At 38.1% G+C, this 15,560-nt stretch overlaps 1 protein-coding gene across 1 annotated transcript in view; it reads left to right on the top strand.

The window, feature by feature from the left end:
* The window catches only part of LOC136877165 (uncharacterized), a 753,414-nt gene that overhangs the window by 704,083 nt on the left and 33,771 nt on the right, over window positions 1-15,560 (top strand). Inside the window, exon 18 of the mRNA XM_067150977.2 lies at window positions 4,957-5,128. Coding sequence (XP_067007078.2) covers window positions 4,957-5,128 — 172 coding nt within the window. The remainder of the gene's footprint in view (window positions 1-4,956; window positions 5,129-15,560) is intronic.

Raw genomic sequence — 15,560 nt, 5'->3', positions numbered from 1 at the left:
CCTTTCTACATGTTATATCATTTATGCTTTTCCATAGGATTTTAGAATTGTTTGAGCTTGACATAATTTTATTAGAATAGTATATCTCTTCTGCTACTTTAATGAGCCTGTTTATCCAGTTTTGGTATGTTTTATATTTCTTAATACCGTTCGTGACCTCGACATTATTTGAGGACCTCATCTTTTGTTTTACAATTGTCCGGTGTAATTTGTCCCTTATTCTAATGGAAGTTAGGATTCCAGTTGTGATCCATGGTGTTATCTTTCTGAATTTTCATCGTACATGTCTTGTGTTAGTGGAGTGTTCAGGAATATGTTGAGTTAATAACCGCATAAAACTACCGGTTGCTTTGTGGACATCGTGTTAACTCAGGACAGATTTCCAACTTTTCTTTTAAGGCTTTATTTAAAGCTTCATATTTTATTCTGGCATTGTTCAGTATTTTTCCTTCCATTTGTGGTATATGATATTTCTGGGATTGTTTTTGTTTGAGAAAAATAGGACTGTGATCTGTGGTACTGGTATGTAGAACATATGACTCAAAATTGTTATTTCTATGGGATTTAACATGTTCTAGATTTTGGGGTTATCCTTGTTGCAGAGTTGGTGTATGAAATGAAAACATTAGCACTTAAGGTGTTTATGTATTCATTTTTAATTTTTTGAGCAACTAGCCTTTCTTTGACCCAGAAACAAGACTTATACTCCTTTTTCCTTCGTGGCTGATGTAGAACAGTTATTTGCTGAAGATATGACATATTCACTGTTATCTGAATCGGAAATTTTACTAAATATTAATGGCAATACGTCATTTCTGGGATATGGATCATTTCTGTGTTTAGACACTTTTCTGTTTGTGAACAGGATACGCATTAAAACCAAAAAGGAATTTATTGGGTTAGAACTTGTTTGATTGATGTGCTTACACTAACACCCGATGTATTAAAATGCAAACTACACACTCGGGAATAATTGTTCGGTACCCAGAGAGATCCTACCTTATCACCCTACATCAAAATAGCTTGCCTGCATTTCTCTCTTAAATCTCACTCCGAAGGGAAACTATGCAACGTCACATTTTCTTGCCTTTTAGCCGGATTGGAAGTACATAGAGGTACACAACAGTGCACCATCTTCTCACTTTTGTCAGGCTGAGTGGCTCAGAAGGTTGAGGCGGTGGCTTTCTGACCCCAGCTTGGTAGGTTCAGTCCGGTGGTATTTGAAGGTTCTCAAATGTGTCGGTAGATATTCTGGCATGTTAAAGAACTCCTGTGGGACTAAATTCTGGCACCTCAGTATCTCCAAAAACCGTATAAGTAGTTAGTGGGAAGTAGAGCAAATAACATTATTATTCCTAGCCCTTCCTTGTCCCATCGTTGCCATAAGACATATCTGTGTCGGTGCGACGTAAAGCAACTAGCAAAAAAAAAAAAAAAAAAAAAACCATGATATTATTCTCGCCTTCACAGACCGTCACAGACACTCATCGACAGAACGAATAAATTGCCCAAGATCAACACAACATCTCAATCACAATGTTAAAGTCTGCCTAGAACAGAACAGAAACCTGACATCTAGCGGCCAAGCCATGAACATGATTGGGCCATCTTTTCAGCAATAAATGAGTAGCTATGTCCTGGCCTTGTATATCTCGTAGACAATGGTCAAACCATTAAAATGACTTTTATCATCAAAATCCTCTTCGCTTTTACATCTCACGTGTTCACTCCTGAGATTCTGAAATTATTCCGAGATAGCCCACTGCCCTATTTCATTGCGTGTCTCATCGTGTTTCATTGCCATAGAACGTACCAAGATTTTCGGACATATGTTGTTATTTTATGTGTGCTGCTTCTGGTGCCTTCTCCAAACAGAAGGTTGATGACCATCATGGAGTAGTTTTTCCTGTTTTGCATTTTTGCCATGTCACAGATATTAAACCACTAGTACAATTTACGAACTTCATCGTATAGATCCGTATTGATACAGTTAAAACTAAGAAACAATGTTAGGTTTTGCTCCACCCAATCAATACAGATCACTTTACAAGTGAACTATTAAATTGGAAAAACATATTAAATTATTTAGGGACATGTTTGAGACTTCATCAGCCTTAAAATCATGTGGTAGATTACAAAAGTCAAAATCAGAAATTGAAAAAAATGGAAGGACCCAATAATAAAATGAATACCATTAATAAAATTATAAGTAAAATAAAAAGAAAGAACAACATAAGACTACACCAGTGAATCGCAAGAGTTCAAAATACGCAAATTTCACTTTTACTAACCCAGGGATTTTTCAAATCACAAAATTATTTAAGAAACATGACTGTCAAGTCTCATTTTCGACTAAAAACAATAATGGTCATATATTTTATAACCATAATAGTGTTAATCACTATAAAGAGGATTTCTTAGATTCATGAATCTATAAACTTAAGTGTGATCAATGCTTCGTCATGTACGTGGGACAAACAGGTAGGAGTTTTCAAACCAGATATCTCGAATGCGTCAATGCCAACAGACACAAGAAGTATTCTGCAATGAGTGTCCATATCGGGGATATAGTCACCAATTTACTGACATAAATAAAGACTTGACCATTTAAAAAAGTAAGCAAAGGGAACCTGATGAGCAATTATGAAAATATTTATATAGGTTTGGACCAGAGTATTAACGCTAACAAAAATTTTGATGTAGAAGAGAACAAAAATCTGTTATATGAACAAATACTATCACTTCTATCATCACGAAAAATTAATCATTTGAATTCGCCCCCTCTAATTCAAACTTCCCGCCCTCCCGTTCCTACTACAGGCCGAGCTATTTCCCCTTCCCCCACTAATAGCACTGTTCCCCCCACTAGCCAAGATCCGCGGGGCAAAAGAAAACACAACTACAACACGTGCAGTAGCGTGGTGAGAAGCGAGTCTCATTCTAAACCAGCTATACAGAGTTTCATTCATGGTAAGCTTTTACGTCATACATTCATGATGGAATCTCTTTTCTTAGATATCCGAGGGTTTTAAACCCATTAATTTTTATATCTTTTTCTTCCAGACCTCGTCTTCTTCAAAAAAAAAATATTCTTAAGATTTAAGCCACAATATGATGGTCATGCAGCGCTGGTCTTTGCCATACGACTGGCAGTCTCGTAAGGCTTCAGATTTCTTCTACCAGAAGAGCTCAATTCGAAAGAAAATTATACAAGTTAATGTTTTTAAATGTTCTGATATGGATTTAGTGCCAATCCTTTTCTGAGGCCAGAATTTCGACTCCCCAGTCAACACACTGAAACTACCAGTTTCCAACAATGCTTGCAACATTTTTCAAGTAAGGTCGTTCATATTTAACTTTGCAGAAAGATTTGTTTGCAAGAAGTGTTAAACTGCCTCATTAAATATGTGCATATTTGTTCTCCAGTGTTTTCTCACCAGTTCAAAAGGAATTTTCGTTTTATATACGGACAGCAACAATGGACATTGGCAGGCGTGTCATATTTCAAGTTATATTTCATTTCTTAACATTGAAGACAACAAAATATATTTTTGCAAGAAGTGAGGTCATTTTATGTAAATAATATGTATATTTATATCTTTTGCGTTTCTCAAATAGTCCTTATAAAGGCATTTGGGTCCTTCCATTTTATTCAATTTCTGATTTTGAGTTTTGTAATCTACCACATGATTTTAAGGCTGATGAAGTCTCAAACATGTCCCTAAATAATTTAATATGTTTTTCTAATTAAATAGTTCACTTGTAAAATGATGTGTATTGATTGGGTGGACCAAAACCTAACATTGTTTCTTAGCATTAAACCACTGTCGAAGGTTCGCCGCCCACGTGCACGTTTCCCTTGTATCTTGATTGCTGTGATTGTTTGTATCAGACCGTTTTTATCCTTTTGAAAGATGCAACCGAAGTAGGCTGCTTTCCTGTCTTTAGAGAGGGTGAAGATTTCACACGATTTCCTGGAATTATACAATTATGAGTCTTTATTCAATCCTTCTATTCAATACACAATTCAAATCTCTGTCAGGGGGGTCAGATGTTCAAAAATCATACATGTTTCAATCCTTATTTGTGGGGCCATCTTCAATGAATTTTAGCTTAAGAGTACAAGTGTTTCAGTTTGCATTGTACTGAACTGAAAGTTTTGGTCACAGTATAAAAAGTTCTTAGCTAATGATGCTTTTAACTACCATTTAAGAAGTACTAAGGACAATTTTCATACACAAAGAAGAACAAGCCGCTAGCATAATTAATTTTATACGCAAGACAAGAGAATACATTCTCAAAATTTTAGAGCTACAACTGTCCCACATGGGTAATTCTTTATTAGAAAATGTACTGTATACATTTTTTAACATTAAAATCTTTTAACTGCACTGTAAACTCACTTCTTCACAGTTTGTTTTTAAATTAAGACTTTATTTAATTCTTTACTACTTATCCTTATATAAGCGTTTTCAATTACACCAGCTTGAAGTTAAATATGTGATATATCATTAGCTAAGAACTTTTATACTGTGATGAAAACTTTTAGTTAAGTGCAGTTTTAAGTGAAACACTTGTACTTGTAAGCTAAAAATTCACTAAAGATGGCCCACAACGAAACATGTAGGATTTTTTAACATTTGATCCCCTCACAGATGTTTGAATTGTGTATTGAATAGGAGGAATGAATAAAGACTCATAATTGTGTAATTCAGCAGCATCAATACGGATATGTATTCCCGGCTCATTGGAGACATTGTCTGAACATTCTGCAATACATCCTGTGTCACTGTAAAGCAGTACCAATTCAGATGTTGATTTCCACAACCGGATCTCATTCATGTGATGCCCTTTCAGTGATATTTCTAAGGTGAAAACAGCGCTGGTGACCATGAATTTTGTTTTTTGAATGTTTATTTGTGTTACATGCATTAGATACAACTGATGGTTTTACAGGTTGCTGTGGCTGTCAAAACCTTGAAGGTTGGTTCCACGACAGAAGAGAAGTTGGACTTCTTGAGCGAAGCAGAAGTGATGAAGCGCTTCGATCACAAGAATATAGTTAAACTGCTCGGAGTATGTACCAAAAATGAACCCGTATATACCGTCATGGAGTTCATGTTGTACGGTACGTAATACTTGTAATGTGCTGTTATTGTCCGGAAGCATGAAAGTAAGTAAATTTATCTCCTCATCCTGAGGTGGTGCACCCCCCTTGGAGGTGAGCTGCATGTACCAGCCCTGCTGCCATTCTTAAATTTCTGGCAGTACCAGGAATCGAACCCGGGCCACCGAGGACGGCAGCTAATGACACTAACCTCTATGCTACGAAGGCAGACAAGAAGCGTGAAGACATTATTGCATGATGCGGTAGACAACACCGCCTTACACCAGCACTGTGACGTCACACTAAGGAGGCGATCGCGAAGCATGGTCACACACAAACATGATTTTAATCCTTTTAGCTTACAGAATAACTTATTTACCAAGAAATAAAATTTGAATTTTAAAGGATATTGAATTATATTGCCATTATTACTGTATCTTTAGAGACTCTGCCATTAAAGATAAACAACACACTGTTTTAAATCATGGCAGCATTTTACAATGTTAACTTACTGCAAGCTAAATTGCTAACACACAGATTAGAAATTCACAAACATATTTCAATGTAAATAGGCACTGAATAGGCATTAAATGATTTTAAAATTAAAAGAGAACGCATAATATTACTTTAGGCCTAACAGGTAGACTGTACTACAAAAATCTGTCTGTTAGGTTCATCAGCTCAGAGGCTGGTTGGATCCTCAAATAGCACCGCCAAAGTTTATGCGGTTATAAGGAAACCCCAAAAACCAATGGTAGCACCAAAATGAGGTGTACTAGGCAAGATGAAGAGCGAGGTACTTTGCCATTGCTTTCCTCACTAGGTCAGAAAGTACTATTGCAGCACGACTGACTCTATGAGCAGCACCTTTCATAACACCCAGATGCACTAGTCGTGCTCCGAATGTCCTTACTCAGCACTACCCATACCCCAGCAGCTTCCATATTGTCACAGCCATGGATGTTGACTGGGACTTCGGTGGAAGCTACACTTTACTCTGGCCTGTGCCAAGAGATGGATGCAAATGTACTGTATCCATCAAGAAATGACAGCAGGCAGACCACAAAAATATGATTCAATAACTTAACACAGACTTTCATTTTGTGAAAATAACAAATTTTCTTAACTTTCATCATCTTTTGTGCATGCAATGACTATTTTTATTTTGAAGTAAAATAAGGTTATAATGTTAGTAAATTTAGAGAGACATTGAATTAGTAATATTAATGATAATAAAGGAAGAGGAGCATAACATTCACTGGTCTGTAGGTAGGCCCATGTCCAAATTATAACACATTAGCATTAAAGTGTCCGACTCGTTGGCTGAACGGTCAGCATACTGGCCTTCGGTTCAGAGGGTCCCGGGTTCGATTCCCAGCCGGGTCGGGGATTTTAATCTTCATTGGTTAATTCCAATGGCCCGGGGACTGGGTGTTTGTGCTGTCCCCAACATCCCTGCAACTCACACACCACACACAACACTATCCTCCACCACAATAACACGCAGTTATCTACACGTGGCAGATGCCGCCCACCTTCGTCGGAGGGTCTGCCTTAAAAGGGCTGCACTCGGCTAGAAATAGCCACACGAGAAAAAAAAAAAAAAAGCATTAAAGTTAATAAGATATACATCATTATATATCAAGCATGCTAGTGATGCAAACAGACTTAGGCCTAAATATTTTTGCCTATTACATGGGTACGGTACAGTAATACCTATTTTGAGAAAATTACAGACTTTCTTGAATTTGTACAATGTTTCGTGGATTCATTAGTCCTGTTCCTGCAGTAGTTATTTATTAGAATAGTTGTACACTTCCAAATAATATTGTAATACAAATATTCTGAAGTGTGATCCCTACATTCATTCTGTCAGTTACACACTACTTATCGTTATTTAAGCTAAGTAATGTTCTCTCACATCTTCTTTATGTTGCTAAGTGTACAGCTGTTTCTGCAGGATATTGAGGCTGTCAATAACATTATGATGACTATTTCTAACAAAACTAAGAAATCTGCACAGTAATTACAATTTAGTTTCTTAAGAAGAGAATGATGACAATAACCTGCAACACTTGATGTGCTGTCAAGATCTGAGCTCCCCTGTAAATGTCTGAAATGAGGAAACTGAACAATTATCATGATCTATAAGTATATCTTCGTCAACAATATCTGTTCGGGAAATTTTTATTCTTTCTTGTAAATATGTGTGTTGGTACATTCCCAGTACTGGTCCTCCGGGCAGGATCGCCGCAGTAGCTTCAAACACCATATTTATTAACATTCAACTGTGTGATATATCTACCAACACACATATTTACAAGAAAAAGTAAAAATTTCCCGAACATACCGGCCACCAAAAGGCACTGGCCTTTTAAGAAGGGAAGAAGAAAGATAATTCACATCAGGAATAAACACATAACGCAGATAGTCAGGGCGTTCATAAAGGTGTAAATCACATCACTGTGTAACTCAACACCTTCAGTATTCTTTCTCATTCTCAGGCAAAACACACAACTTCTTGATGGGTCGTTTTATGATACCGGAGTTTGTTCTCACATTGGCGACCCGCACGAGGTTGTCTTCACCAGGATGAACAGACTCTATTATGCCCATTCGCCATTGCAGAGGTTCATCTTTGATGAACACATGGTCTCCAATTCGAAGATTAGGATGTTTCTCAGTCCACTTGTGACGATGCTGCAGAGTGTTAATATATTCCCTGTGCCATTCTTTCCAGAAGTCCTGGGTCATCTTTTGAAGATATTTCCATCTGGAAAGTCTGTTTATGGAACAGTGAACAAGGTCATGATCAGGAAGTGCAGTAATTTGTTCCCCAATTAGGAAGTGAGATGGGGTTAAACAAGATAAGTCTGTAGGATCATCGCTGAGTCTTGTTGGAGAACAAGAATTCAGGCAGGTCTCTATTTGGCAAGAAACGGTAGTTAATTCTTCAAAGGTAAGCGCTGTGCTACCCATAGTTCTTCTCAGACGGTACTTGAAGGATTTTATCATGGACTCCCAAACTCTGCCGAAATGTGGTGCTGATGGAGGGATGAAATGCCAGGCGATCCCCTTTGTGGTTGCTGCTTCGACAATATTTCTGTTTTGATCAGAATCTTGGAGAAATTCTTGCAGTTCTTTCAGCTCCTTTGCAGCACCGACGAAGTTAGTGCCATTGTCGCTATAGATATTTGATGGACATCCTCTGCGTGACGTGAAGCATCGCATGTGGCCATGAACGCATCCGTTGTAAGGTCTGAGACAACTTCCAAATGTACAGCTCTTGTGGCAAGGCAAGTGAAGATGGCGACGTAGGCCTTGCCCGTTCGTTTCCTTCGCAGTGTTCCAATTCTTATCAAAAATGGACCAGCATAGTCTACCCCCACATTCAGGAATGGTCTTGCAGGGGTGATTCTTTCTTTGGGAAGATTTCCCATCTGTTGATTTGTTGTTAATTTTAATTTGTAGCATGGCAAGCATGAATGAATGCACCCTTTAACGACTTGTCGAATTCTTGGAATCCAATATCTCCCACGTAATGATGATATCAGGAGTTGGGGTCCAGCGTAGAGTAATCTTTGATGTTCACTTAAAATAATAAGTTTCGTGAGGTGATGCTTGGGAGGTAATGTAAGTTGATGTTTAGCCTCGTAAGAGATAGATGATGCATTGTACAGTCTTCCACCAACACGAAGATAGCCATGTTGGTCCAGAGTCGGGCTTAAATTCCTAATTTTGCTAGCTGAGTGAATGTTCTTTCCTTGCTCGAGGCATCGAATTTCTTCATGATAAAATACTGCTTGAATAATCTTGATACATACATTGAGCGAGGGCATTACTTATTTCCTGAGGCCTTAACGGGGACATGTCGCGATCATCGGGTTTTCTCCTGCAGTTTGAAGCAAATCTCAGGCAAAAGCTAATCGTCCTGAGTAGTCGGTTTAACGAAGAGAATGTGTTTAGAAATGAGTCGTTATATTGCACAATAACAAGTGAAGTTAATATTCTTTGATCTGGTATCTTGTTAGGGTCGGAGATAGTTTCTTGTTTCGGCCAAGCTGAGGGGTCTAAGCACAGCCAGGCTGGACCGTGCCACCACAGCATGTTGTTCTTCATGTCTGTTGGTTCAGTGCCTCGCGAGACGAGATATACTGGGTTATCATGTGATTTAATATGGGATCAGTGATTTGAGGGAGCAATTTCTTGAATTTCTGCAACCCTATTTGCTACGAACGTCTTCCATTTAGTAGGGCACGCATTTAACCATGCTAGTATAATGGTTGAGTCAGTCCAAAGCTGTATCTTAGTGAATGGCAAGTGTTTTCTTCAGGAGATGGGAGAACAGTAAGGAGCCACACAATTCTAGTCGGGGAATTGAGACTTTCTTTAACCCAGGAGAACTCGCGCGCGGTCTTTTCGACCGCACAGAATCCATGTGCCATTATTTAATGCACAAATTATTTTTTCGAACACAATACACCGAAACGTCATATCATAGCTTTATTACACAAATGTATGTCTAATCAGCTGAGAAAATATTCTACAAGACACAAAATAAAGACATATTCATTTCAATTGACTACTTTGAACATCTGTCCGTCAGAACTTATGGTTACCGATGTTTAAAAATTGAACTCTGGAAATGTAAAATGCAAACAATAATAAACATTAAAGAATGAAAACCCACTCAAGTCCCAATGCACCAGTCATTAGTAATTTTCATCACCTATGGCTGCTTCAAAACAAATCTCAGAACTAAACACTGAGTGCAATACAGGAAAACCGTTCAGAACTTGCCAGATCTCACAAATGCTGAAGAATTTAGTCATCATCCCCCTCCTCCTGTACGATTTCAACACTTTTCTGTGCGCACTGGACACATGATGGCCATGTGTGCTCTTTACATATGAAACGTGAACATGAAACGCATTTAGTTTTGGTTTTCCGATTCTTCTTTCTGTCACAATAAGCACAGCGACCATTGTCTGTCTGATTTACAGTTTGGTGACGTTGGTCCTCTCTTTCAGTACTCAAAATCCTACGCAAACGTATCTTTACTTAACACAAACAAAAAACAACGCCAAACGCAAGGTCTCGCGCGCGGTGGAAAAGACCGCAACTTCCGTCGAGGTCAGAGTTTCGTCCTCCCGGTAATAATGGACAACAAATTTAGATTAACTGTTACTGCACTAGCGTTGTCAACTCGCCAGGGGAGGATAAGAGAAGCAGGAGCAAGACGAGATGTAAGTTCATTGCAGATTACAAGTGAATAAATGAATGTGCGGTCGAAAAGTCCTCCCGGGTTAAAGGTGCGACTCTCGATTTTGTGCATAAAAATCTGATAAGAACGTCACCTTTGTTGTTCAGTATTGGGAATGTATCTTCAGACACCATATTTATTAACATTCAACTGTTTGATATATGTACCAACACACATATTTACAAGAAAAAGTAAAAATTTCCCAAACAATATCATTTACAACAATTTTCCTACCATTAGAAATGGGCAGTTCAATTGAATTCAAGATCCTGATTTTTTTTCTCAATTTCAAACACTTGTCTAAGAGAAACATGGTATTGGCCACCTGCAAGTTGTCTATATTCACCAAATTGTGCCTATTAATGCGTCTGTTTGAAAGGTGTAGGTGGCTTATGTAAGAATAACGACCAACCAAATAAATTCAGTGACAAAACCAAAAACTTGCTACAGAGGAGAAGAGAAATGAAAATACAAACTGATAGAGGACACAATAGAATATTCTGAGCTATGCAAGACCTTAAGAAGAGAAATGAAAGCTGGGATACAGAAGTTCAATGAAGAAACCTTAAGAACAAGTGTAGAGAACAAGACAAGTTTAAAGGCAGCTAAACGTAAGCTCACAATTGGTAAAAAACAGATCATAGCAATTGGAGACAATGGTTAAATTACTGAAAAGGAGGAGATTTTGAATTTTATCAGAGACTTTTATAGCGGTCTGTATAGTAAAACAAAGGAAATTTCTATAGCACCTGACGTAAAAAGTGTAACTTTAGTTCCAGATATACTTCCTTTGGAAGTCAGATATGCTAGAGACAACATGAAAAAGGAACTGTTGCCGGTGATGATGATCTTTCTGTTGATATTCTGAAGCTTACACGTGATGAAACAGTAAATCAGTTAGCTAAAATCTTCCCTTCTTGTTTACACAATGCTTCAATCCCAGCATCATGGAATAAAGCAAAGATAGTATTATTGCATAAAAAGGAAGTATTCATAATATCCAAAACTATTGCCCTATAAGCTTGCTCTCTGTTTTGTACAAATTTTTTATGAAGATCTTGTTACACAGAATCAGCTCTGCCCTTGACTCAGCCCAGCGAGTTGAACAAGCAGGATTACGCAGCAGCTTTGGCGCAATGGACCACATTCTGGCTCTGTGTGAAGTGATTAACAGAGCAAATGAATACCAGATGCCTCTGTGCATAGCCTTTGCCCATTTTGAAAAGGCACTTGATTCAATCAGCCATTCAGCTATCTTACAAGCCTTAGATGAGCAGGGAGTTGAGGTGGGTTATAGCAGTGTTCTCAACAACATCTACAAAACCTCTTCAGCCTTTATGTCGGTGAAGCAACTCCAGAATTCCCTATCGGAAGAGGTGTTAAACAAGCTAATCCAATCTCTCCAAAGCTATTCTCAGCTGTTTTGGAGATGGCAATGTCGAAGTTAAATTGGGAAAGAAAGGGTATAAGGATCATTGGCAGAAGGCTTAACAACTTGAGATTTGCTGATGACATTGCATTATTGGCAAATGACAATGACGAACTCCAGACATTAGTTACTGATCTTGCCATGGAATGTGAGCCAGGCAGCTTGAAGACGAAGCTTTCCAAAACAAAAGTCATATCCAACAAGTGGATCACAGCAAGAAATCTGAACATCAACAACATGCCATTAGAGAAGGTCAATGAATATGTCTATCCTGGCCAGTTGATGAATATGAAAGGTGATATAAGACCCGAAATTTTTCTACGCATTAAGCTAGGATGGCAGGCGTATGGAAGAAACTCGACTGTCTTCAGATCAAATATTCCAGTAAATCTGAAGAAAATAGTTTATGATCAGTGCATTCTACCTGTGCTGACTTACGGCTCTGAGACTTGGACACTGAACAAATTTACGAAAGGGAAACTTATACTCCGTACGGCTCTACTTCTAAATTGACGTTTTAGCAGATTTTGGCTCTGTCTGGTGGTTATGCGCTGAAGCATAGACATCCAACCAATCCGAAGCTGCCATTCATATCGATTTATATCGCCAGAGCTCGATTTTGAAACCTAGTTGCCAACTCTTATATTTACATTTGCCATGTGGTTAACCTATCTCGCTCAGCGTGTATGGTATTCAGTACGGTTCGCGATCTTTTGCATTTTCCTTCAATATTTAGTGCGTTTTTCATATTGTTGGAGGGTTCCAGTGACTCTGAGATCAGTCGAGTGTTCCCTTTGTAGGCCATACCCACCTTACTGTGCCAGCCATTAGCCGTTAGTGATGTGTTATTTCCTCATTTTCTTTTAGTGCCAGATATTGTTAGAAAGTGTAGTTCTTGTGAATTTGTTTTCAGTCCATTTTCATTAGTTTTTCTGAGTATTGTATTACAATTTAAAAGGGCTGTTTACCGCTGTCGTATTGCATCAGCTGTTCTCGCTGGCAACAGAAGGAAGGCGATGCTCATTTGTTTTGCAAAACTTCAATTTAGAAGTAAGGCCGTGCAGAGTATAGGTCAGCGCAGAGAGGCATGGAAAGGTCAATGCTGGGTTTTACAAGGAAAGATAAGAAGAGAGAAGATGATATCAGATCAATCACTAAAGTAAATGACATTCTTGAGAGAATAGCCACCTTAAAATGGCAATGGGCTGGACATATTGCTCGAAGGGAAGATGACAGCTGGACAAAGCTAGTGTTAGAATGGAGTCCAAGAGATCATCAAAGGCCTAGAGGAAGACCGCCAGACAGCTGGGCAAAGACATCAAGAGAATAGCTGGTGCTACCTGGCAGAGAACTGCTCGAGACCGTTCCACCTGGAAAGTTCTGCTTAAGACCTACCTGAGTTCACAACTTAAAGAGGCCACATCATGTAATGACAGAATTGGCTGATGATGATGATAATGATGATGATGATGAGTATGGACTGAAAATTGTTTGATAGTATTGTTGGTTTGTGTAGGCTTCCTGTATATATATCATAATAAAGGTAGTGTTGACTTCTTATAACTCTAAAGTCTAGAAAATTTAGAGAACGGTTAGATTCTGCTTCCAGTGTGAACTGTATTTGGGGATTCAACTTGTTTAACTCATCTAGTATGGTTTGGCGGTATGTGAAGGTGTCATTGACAAATCTTGTCCAGAAGAAAATGTGCTCCAGTTTGCTGATGTGTGTGCTCCAGATAGTCTAAATGAATGTCTGCCATAATGCCCGACGCCAGAGATCCTATTGGAAGGCCGTTTTGATGATACGTTATCCCGTTAAAAAAAAATATTATTGAACATAAATTTAACCAAACTAATACATTTCTCTATTTTGAGTCTACTTAGTTTACTATGCTGTTACAAGTTACTCTGTTTAATAGAAATAGTCTCATCTAAAGGAATACTCGACTACATATTCTTGATGTCCAAGGATGCTAATGAATGGTTGGTTGAATTGTGAGGTTTTTGGAGTTGTTACAAAAATCTAATGTGTTTTTAACAGATTTTGCTTGAAGGACATAGTGCTTTTGAGAAATTTTTGGATGAATTGTGCTAATTTATAGGTACGGTTGGATCTAAAATTAATGGAGTGTTTTCTGTATAGATTTTAGGGAGTGCCATGACTGTTGGAAGCTTGGGATTCATACTTATTAATTTGCTGGAATCTTGTTCACTGAGTATAAATGAAGTGTTCTTAAGTAAAAGTTTATGATTTTTCTGTATTCTGTGGGTGGTTTTTTTATGATTGTTCTGTAATTTCCTTCTTGAAAAATACTGGTGGTTTTTTCTGACACAGTCTTCCTTGTCCAAGATAACGGTAACATTTCCTTTGTCCGCTTGTGTAACTATGAGATTGTTATTTTTTATTTTCTCTTTTAGGTATTGATTTGTTTGTGTTGTGTAGAGTTATTGTTTGGTTTATTTTTCTGGTGGTTAATTACTTTGGTTAATCTTTTTTTTTTGGCCTCATATCTAATTTCTTTCTGTTGTTGTGTGGGTAGTTTACACCAGCATAATTCAAACAAGAGATCAGTTACCAGTGATTAAAAATGTTTCACCATGCAAAATGTAAGTTAATATTCCATTTGCATTTAAAGTTTCCATTCACAACTCTAAATTTGAATACAGTTGTAGGGACACCGGCTGTAATACCTGATTGCCAGCCCTTCACTATGCTTATTTCATCTCGGTGTTTTCCAAATTCGTACGTTCCTCGTCGCCAGATCTTTCATATGCCATACACCTGCCAATGTCACGTGTTACACAAACACCTTATGTGAACCGCTTATACTGATTGTGTCGGTTCGGTCGGCTTTCGCTTCGAACGCTAGCGTTGCCACGCCTGGGGGCCATCTGGTAGCGAATGAACCTACCCTTTTTTTCCCACTTCTATTATAACGTTCAAATTTAAAGTGTCATTGTTTAAGAAGCCTTTCTCGTGGACAGTCGAGATTTCTTCTGAGGAAGCAGAGCACAGTTCCCTGCATAACGTTAAGAATTTCACCTTATTTTCTTGACAAGGCATAAGCCCAAAAGCCTGTACAGTATCATGTCTTTAAGTACGGGCCGCGAAAGCATTAATGAAAACAATACCACAGTCTGTTCACATCTTGCACAGAAAGCGATTTTAGACATGCACACTAAGGAAATCACGACTTCAGCAACACAAGAAGTAATTTCATTCCGCGTACAACAGCAATTAATAAAAGCATCAGATTCAGTCACACCGCAAGGAACGACGATTTTTGACAGCAATAATAACAGCTCGATAAAGAACTCTTCATTGCGACAATGCGTAGCCATAACAGGTTGAACAACCCACCAAGTTTATGACATCCAAAAGAACTACCGCTTCACGTGAATTCTTGATAGGAACGACAGTATAATGGTGGCAATAAAATCGTTTGCAAGAGATCCTGTGCTGCAATTTTTGTCGATCCTTTCATGGAAGGTTTTATAATCTAATTGCATAAAACGGTCACACTAATGTACAAATATTTACCGTAGTTTAGTTTGTGGAGTATCAAGAGTTACGCAGACAAAAATAATTCATAGTGTTTTGCTAGCTTTTTATGCTGAAGTGTATAAATAGCAATACGGGAAAATAAAACGCGTTAAAATCCTTCTTATAACGGATGACTCAGTGAAAAGGTTCTTGTAACTGAAGGCTATTGAACAGTTTAATGTAGGAATCTTGCAGGAACATAAAAAAGCTTGTCGTT

Source organism: Anabrus simplex, chromosome 7 (genome assembly GCF_040414725.1).
Source record: "Anabrus simplex isolate iqAnaSimp1 chromosome 7, ASM4041472v1, whole genome shotgun sequence".
Taxonomy (NCBI): domain Eukaryota; kingdom Metazoa; phylum Arthropoda; class Insecta; order Orthoptera; family Tettigoniidae; genus Anabrus; species Anabrus simplex.
The sequence above is the reverse complement of the archived record's forward strand: the minus strand, read 5'-3'. Positions and strand labels throughout refer to the sequence as shown.